Source organism: Colobus angolensis, unplaced genomic scaffold (assembly GCF_000951035.1).
Source record: "Colobus angolensis palliatus isolate OR3802 unplaced genomic scaffold, Cang.pa_1.0 Scaffold18, whole genome shotgun sequence".
Lineage (NCBI taxonomy): Eukaryota > Metazoa > Chordata > Mammalia > Primates > Cercopithecidae > Colobus > Colobus angolensis.
Window position 1 is genome coordinate 500084 of NW_012114932.1, and position 8138 is coordinate 508221.

At 42.7% G+C, this 8138-nt stretch overlaps 1 protein-coding gene across 1 annotated transcript in view; it reads left to right on the forward strand.

Moving 5' to 3' along the window:
* The window catches only part of VPRBP (Vpr (HIV-1) binding protein), a 124303-nt gene that overhangs the window by 40456 nt on the left and 75709 nt on the right, over positions 1 to 8138 (forward strand). The window contains exons 3-4 of the mRNA XM_011939299.1: positions 1709 to 1785; positions 5523 to 5596. Coding sequence (XP_011794689.1) covers positions 1709 to 1785; positions 5523 to 5596 — 151 coding nt within the window. The remainder of the gene's footprint in view (positions 1 to 1708; positions 1786 to 5522; positions 5597 to 8138) is intronic.

Genomic DNA, 8138 nt, shown 5'->3' on the forward strand with positions numbered 1-8138 from the left:
TCAAAAAAAAAAAAAAAAAAAGACTGCATGAATAAAACAGAACTTTTCATACATTCAGCAATATGGATGACTCTCAGAACATGCTATATGAAAGTCAGATGTAAAAAGATTATATATGGTTCAATTTATGTGAAAGTCTGGAACAAGCCAGACACAGTGTTGTGTGCCTGTAGACCCAGCTACTTGGGAGGCTGAGGCAGGAGGATTCCTTGAGGCCAAGAGTTTGAAGCTGTAGTGTGCTATGTTTATGCTTGTAAATAGCCACTATACTCCAGCCTGGGCAACATAGGAAGACCCCATCTCTACAAGAAAAAAAAGAAAAAAAATTCTGGATCAAGCAGAACTCACCTGTAGTGAGAGAAAGTAGATGTATGGTTACTTGGGGCAGGGGTGAAGGCTTAGATGGTGGGAAGAATGTTACAAGCTGAGGTAATAGCACTATAACCCTGAAATAGGAGTGAAATTGGGTCTTTGAAGAACAGTGACTGAAGCTTAATGCAGGGAGGTGGGGATGAGTGGAAGAAACGGTCAGGAAGCAGCAGGCAGAAGCCAGATAATTGCAGGCTTTAGTAGTACTTGGATTTAATTCAGGGTATTGTGATAAGTCATTGGAAGTTGGAGAATGAATTGCGTCAGGTCAGACATGGAAGCGGGAAGCAAGGAGACTGGTAAAGAGACCATTGGAAGTAATCCAGGCAGTTGATGATGGTGGTCTGGATGAGGATAGGAGTGGTGAAGAGTTAGAGAAATGATGTGAGTCAGGAAATACCTTGTAGTAGAGCTAATAGAAATTGTTGTGGGAGAGGAAGTAGAAAAGGAAGAATTTTTGTTTTTCTTTTTTTTGATACGGAGTTTCGCTCTTGTTGCCTGGAGTGCAATGGCGCAATCTCAGCTCACCGCAACCTCCGCCTCCCGGGTTCAAGCGATTCTGCTGCCTCGGCCTCCTGAGTAGCTGGGATTACAGGCATGTGCCACCATGCCCGGCTAATTTTGTATTTTTAGTAGAGACGGGATTTCTCCATGTTGTTCAGGCTGGTCTCGAAGTCCCAACCTCAGGTGATCCTTCTGCCTCGGCCTCCCAAAGTGCTGGGATTACAGGCGTGAGCCATCGCGCCTGGCAGGAAAAGGAAGATTTTAAAGATGACTCCTAGGTTTTTGGTTTCTGAGGTGAAGGTAATGTTATTTTTTGAGGCAGGGAAAGTTTATATAAGAATGAGTTTGGGTGCTGGGTGCTGTGGCTCACGCCTGTCATCCCAGCACTTTGGGAGGCCAAGGCGAGCAGATCACGAATTCAGGAGATTGAGACCATCCTGGCTAACATGGTGAAACCCCGTCTCTACTAAAAATACAAAAAATTAGCTAGACGTGGTGGCGGGTGCCTGTAGTCCCAGCCATGCAGGATGCTGAGGCAGGAGAATGGTGTGAACCCGGGAGGCAGAGCTTGCAGTGAGCCAGGATCACACCACTGCACTCCAGCCTGGGCGACAGAGCAAGACTCCCATCAAAAAAAAAAAAAAAAAAAAGAATGAGTTTGGGAGAAGGAACTGTTTTATGAGATAATTGGTTGGATTTCTATGTACGTCAGAAGAAATAGCCTTTTTCTAACTTTGGTTTTATTTTCTACCTTGACTGTCGAATTGACTGTTGTAGGTGGTGGTGCATTTTTTAATGCTTGTCCAGAGTTGACTCCTTGTTCCCTTTGTGCTAGGATGTCTCAATTGATTGAAAAAGAAACTGAAGAGTATCGTAAAGGGGATCCAGACCCATTTGATGATCGACATCCTGGTAAGACTTGTGCTCCTAAGTGTGGGTCTTTTTTTTCTCTTTTTTTTCTTTTAAGATACTTTTATTAAAGCAAGAGTCTTTTTTTCTTTTTTAAAAAAGAAAAATTGCTTATGGGAATATTTTTGAGTTGCAATAGCATCTTCTGTGGTAAGTTTTAAGACCTTTTATTTGTTAAAATGTTGCTCAAGGTGGAACCGGTGAGGAAAAAATAAATTTCTGGAAAAAATTGGAAATATTTTTGATATTTGCTGATCAAATATCACTTAACTAACCTAAAGGAACAAAAGTAGGTGTACTTTAGTTAACTCAATTGGTATGATGACAAAGAATTAAAAAGAAAAATGATCTTCCTTTCGGACTTTTTCCTTTTTGGAGACGGGTACTCACTCCGTTACCCAGGTTGCAGTGCAGTGGCATGATCATAGCTTACTGCAGCCTGGATCTCCTGGCTCAAACTATCCTCCCACTTCAAGCCTCTTGAGTAGCTGGTACTACAGGTGTGTACCATCATGCCTAGCTGATTTTTATTTTTTATTTGTTTGTAGAGATGGGGTCTTGCTTTGCTGCCCAAGTTGGTCTCGAACTCCTGGACGCAAGCTATCCTCCTGCCTGGGCCTCCCAAAGTGCTGGGATTATAGGCTTGAGCCACTGTGCCCAGCCAACTTTTTTAAACCATAAAAGCAAAAGGTGTTCTTCTCTGTGCCTTCATCTTTCTAATAATAATTATCCTTTTAATAATTATCCTTTTACTGTTGGAGAAATATAGTTGAGAAAACATTCAGTGTCCTGCTTTTAGTTAGGAAGTTGGTATTTGGGACATTGACGTTTATGTCTGCTTTGGTGTCTTGAGAACTAAAGTATGCCTTCTCGTGTTAATTTGGTTTTATTTTGGGCTTATTTATTTATTTATTTTTTGAGATGGTGCCTTGCTCTGTCGCCCGGCCTGGAGTGCAGTGGCACGATCTTGGATCACTGCAACCACCGCTTCTTGGGTTCAAGCAATTTTTGTGCTTCAGTGTCCCAAGTAGCTGGGATTACAAGCATGCGCCACCACAGTCGGCTAATTTTTGCATTTTTAATAGAGAAGGGGTTTCACCATGTTGGCCAAGCTGGTCTTGAACTCCTGACCTCAAGTGATCTACCCGCCTTTGCCTCCCAAAGTGCTGGGATTACAGGTGTGAGCCACTGAGCCTGACCAATTTTGGGCTAATTTAAAATTAAGGCCATGACAGCACTTGCTTGGGTATGGAATTTGCTACTGTGGTACAAAATTATGAGGGACTTGGGACTGCCATTTTATGTTTACTATAAAGTAGATCACCAGTAGGCAAAGCTGAAGTCATGCATGGGCCCATAGTGCATATAAGCTCTATAACCTGAAGCAGTCCTTTGTGGAGAGGAGTCTGAAATTTTGGCCTGGTGCGGTGGCTCACACCTGTAATCCCAGCATTTTGGGAGGCCGAGGCAGGAGGATCAGCTGAGGTCAGGAGTTTCCCACCAGCCTGAGCAACATGGAGAAACCCCATCTCTACTAAATATACAAAATTAGCCAGGCATAGTGGTGCATGCCTGTAATCCCAGCTACTCAGGAGGCTGAGGCAGGAGAATTTCTTGAACCTGGGAGGCGGAGGTTGTGGTGAGCTGAGATCGCTCCATTGAACTCCAGCCTGGGCAACAAGAGCAAAACTCTGTCTCAAAAAAAAAAAAAAAGAAAAAATTTGTGTGTGGAAAGAGAGTGTGAATGAGTGGGAGTTATAAAAATAAGAACATTGTATATTCACCTGAATGTTCCAGGGTTTACTGCTATTTCTTATACTTTTGTTCTCACATGTAAGCTAGGCATTTCAGATTGAGAGTCTAGTTGCTTATGTGATGTTATCTGGTGCTCTTGTCCTGGACATCCCTACTTGTGACTACAGAGGAAGATTCACGATTTAACCCACATCTTCAGTAACTCAAATCAGAGCATGAAGAAGTAAGAAAGTGAATGTGAAATCAGAAATTAAGTTAATGCATAGGATTATGAAAAGCATTAAAAGATAGATGATCATGCTGAGTGTCATTGCCTGGAGATGGATTAAATGGCAATGAGGAAGAAGAGAGAGACAGAGAAAGATATGCCATTTTTCAGTAGAGCTTGAAAAGCAATTTTTTCCTAACTCTTAATGTTAAGCAGTATTTGTCAGTGGCATTATTTCTTTCATTAAAAATAAGGATTTCAGTTTCATGATTTATAAACAGCTAACATTAGGTAATGTATAATCTTTTTTTTGGTGGTGCTTTTCTCTAATGTTTCTTTTTGTGAATTACTTTGAGATACTAATTAACAGCTTGGTAAAAACATCAGCAGCTCACATCTTGTCTTCATCCTCTATTGTATGTTTTGACTAAATTTGCCTCTCTAAATGCTCTGAAAGGAAATGAAATAAAGTGGAGGTTTCTGCTTTAAAAGCAAACCAGGCCGTGCATAATGGCTTATGCCTGTAATCCCAGCACTTTGGGAGACTGAGGCGGGCAGATCACCTGAGGTCAGGAGTTCGAGACCAGCCTGGCCAACATGGTGAAACCCCGACTCTACTAAAAATACAAAAATTAGTCGGGCGTGGTGGCGGGCACTTGTAATCCTAGCTACTTGGGAGGCTGAGGCAGGAGAATTGCTTGAATTTAGGAGGTGGAGGTTGCAGTGAGCCAAGATTGAGCCACTGTACTCTAGCCTTGGTGACAGAGCAAGATTCCGTCTCAAAACCCAACAACAACAAACCGTAATTCTCCCTTCCATCAACTAATTCTTCTATCATTAGGCTATGCATTGAGTTGATCCTAGGCCCCTGGCCTCCTTTCTTTCTACAAGAGCTAGGAAGTTAAGATGGCCAAGGTTACTGTATCTTTAGGGTTAGTGATTGCTTGGTGGAATTCACCCCCGTCACCTTGACCCAGGGTGTCCTTACATGTTTGAGGATGCATCTCTGTTGCTGTTGTCATTGTAGTGGAAGGAGAGGTTGGACTTGGAGCCTGTCTTCTCTAGGCCACCCATGGTTAGAAGCATGCTTCCTACCTTTTTATGGATGGGAAGTCAGAAGTTTTCTCTCTCTTAGGTTCCTTTATGATTCTTTTGTAGACCTTGTATACTCTTGGTAATGCTAGTCTGGATCTAGTACTTGTTTAATTCAGCAGTGCCGTATAGGCAGTATGCTAGGAGATGGGAAGGCTAGAGAGCAGTGTCTCAGATTTTTACATTGTTATTTTTAAAGCATGTTTCTTTTTTTCTTTTTTCTTTTTTTCCAGACGGAGTCTTGCTCTGTCACCCAGGCTGGATTGCAGTGGTATAATCTTGGCTCACTGCAACCTCCACCTCCTAGGTTCAAGCAATTCTCCTGCCTCAGCCTCCTGAGTAGATGGGATTACAGGTGCCCACCACTGCACCTGGCTAGTTTTTGTATTTTTAGTAGAGATGGGATTTCACCATGTTGGCCAGGCTGGTCTCAAACTCCTGACCTCGTGATCTGCCCACCTCGGCCTCCCAAAGTGCTGGGATTACAGGCATGAGCCACCGCACCCAGCCTAAAGCATGTTTCTTATGTAATCTAATTTAGCACAATAATCTTTTGTTTCTGATTATTTTTGCTGGCATTTTATTAGTGCTTGTAACAACCCAGGTGCCTTTCCAGAGGTCTAAGTTGCTTGACTGGGGTGACTTACTCATTCCTTTGTTTGTTCCTCCCCTCTTCTCTTGGTAGGTCGAGCTGATCCAGAGTGTATGCTGGGCCACTTGCTGAGAATACTCTTCAAGAATGATGATTTCATGAATGCAGTAGGTTTGCTTCTTACTTTTCTCCAGCAATTATCACCTGTAGATTTTGTATCTTTATTGTTTTTTCGTGAATAGTTTGCCTTCTCCTAAGGCCTTGACAAAGTTGGGAGTAGAGTTTTTTGCCAAAGTCCTGGTTGTGGCCATGCTTTCTCTTTGGTATGTACTTTGATGTTGGTGAGGCCTCCCAAGGTATCTACGCTCATTCTTGGGCAAAATGATTTTGATTTTGAGAGTATAGGGGCCCTCTTGAGTTTTTGAATGGAAAAATAAGAGTGATGCATACAGCATGCTTCTGCACTGACACTGTGGTGTATGCATTGGGCATGCAGAGGGATAGAAAGGTGCTTTCTCTCTATCTTGAGGGGCATGTGAGGAGTAAATAAGAATATACATATTTTACTCAGCTCCTGAACATAGTAGTTGCTCAACAAGTTGTGGCTGATAGTTTTGTTTTTGGAGGTGGGATGGCATGATGTTTGAGAACGTGGGCTTTGGGAGTCGATGTTTTGGATTTAAATCCAGCTCCATATTTCACTGACAGACTTAAGTCCCTTCAAGCTTTATTTTCTCCCCGCCTTCTTTTTCTTTTCTTCCTTTTGAGACAGGGTCTGGCTCTGTCACTCAGGCTGGAATGCAATGGCACAGTCTTGGCTCACTGCAACCTCTGCCTTCCGGGCTCAGGCGATTCTCCTGCCTCAGCCTCCCGAGTAGCTGGGACCACAGGCACCTGCCAACCACACCTGGTTTATTTTTTTGTATGTTTAGTAGAGATGGGCTTTCACCATGTTGGCCAGGCTGGTCTTGAACTCCTGACCTCAAGTGATGCACCCACCTTGGCCTCCCAAAGTGCTGGGATTACAGACGTGAACCACTGCGCCCCACCACAGCCTTATTTTTCTAGTCTATAAAATGGAGTTAATAGCATTTAAAACCTTTTTTGTAATCCTCAAGTGAAATTAAGCATGAAGGTGCTTGGCAGAGAGCCTGGCACATGATGAAGGCCAAATAGATGTTAGCTATTATTATCATTTATTTATTTACTTATTTATTTTTTGAGACAGAGTTTCACTTTTGTTACCCAGGCTGGAGTGCAGTGGCGTGATCTCAGCTCACTGCAACCTCTGCCTCCTGGATTTCAAGTGATTCTTCTGACTCAGCCTCCCGAGTAGCTGGGACTACAGGCGTGCACCAGCACGCCCGGCTAATTTTTGTATTTTTGGTAGAGACGGGGTTTCTTCATGTTGGTCAGGCTGTTCTCAAACTCCTGACCTTGGGTGATCCACCTGTCTTGGCCTACCAAAGTGCTGGGATTACAGGCATGAGCCACTGTACCCAGCCAGTGTTAGCTATTATTATCTGTATTGTGTTGACTCCTAGATTTATTTCTGTATCACCAATGTGTCTTTCTTAGTTTCAGATCACTTCCAACTGCCTTCTAGACATTTCCTTCTGGGTATCTCCCATATACACCTTGAATTTTACGTGTCTAACCCCGTTTGCTCCATAATTTATTTCTGTTGTTCTCTAGCTCAGTAATGATGTCCTTGTCTAGTCAGCTAGAAAGCATCCTTTACGCCTCCAAACTCTCTTATACAGTGGATTTACAGATGTCATTATTCCCTTCACCTTAAACTTCACAAATCCTTCTAGTTCTGTTCTTGTCACCAGACCCCAGTTTAGCTAGACCACAGTTGAGCCAACCATTTCTCACTTGGTTTCTTCTTGTCTTGTCCTCCTCTAATTCATTCTTCACTTTATAGCCCAGAAATTGTGGTACCCTCTTGCTTAAAATCCATTAATGGCTTTCTTTTACCTTCAGGATAAATTTTAAGTTTCTTAGTTTGGTATAAAAACCAAATCTGTCTCTGAACTTTGTTCTCTGCAGTTTCAGTTCTTGCCTTCTGGCCCTCCTCTCCTCCAACGTTTCTTTAGATACTTCTTCTCGTCTTTTACATCCTGGCTTGGAATCCCTTCTTCTCTTAAGTCTTCTCTGATTCCTCTGCAGGGGCTGTGTGCCCTCCTAGGGGCTTCTGTAGCATCCTTTACTCATGGTATTACCTGTTTTCCCAAATGTCACCTCTACTGAATCACACATTTTTTTTTTTTTTTTTTGAGACAGGATCTCACTCTGAGTGCATTAGTATGATCACTCACTGCAGCCTTGACCTTCCATGCTCAAGGATTCTCCTGCCTCAGCCTCCTGAGTAGCTGAGACCATAGGCATGTGCCACCATGCCTGGCTAAGTTTTTAATTTTTTTGTAGAGACAAGATTTCACTGGGTTGCCCAGGCTGGTCTTGCATTCTGGGCTCAAGCGATCCTCAGATTTTGGCCACCCAGTGAGCTGGGATTACAGGGATGAGCCACCACACCCAGCCTGGAAAATCTTGGGATGGTGGGACTGTGTCAGTTATTTACTGTTATAGGTCCAGCACAGAACATAGTTCCACTTAATGTTAGAGATTCAGTAAATAAGTGCCAAATGGAGATTTTATTAATACATATTATTATATGTATTAATTATATATATAATTTATTATAAA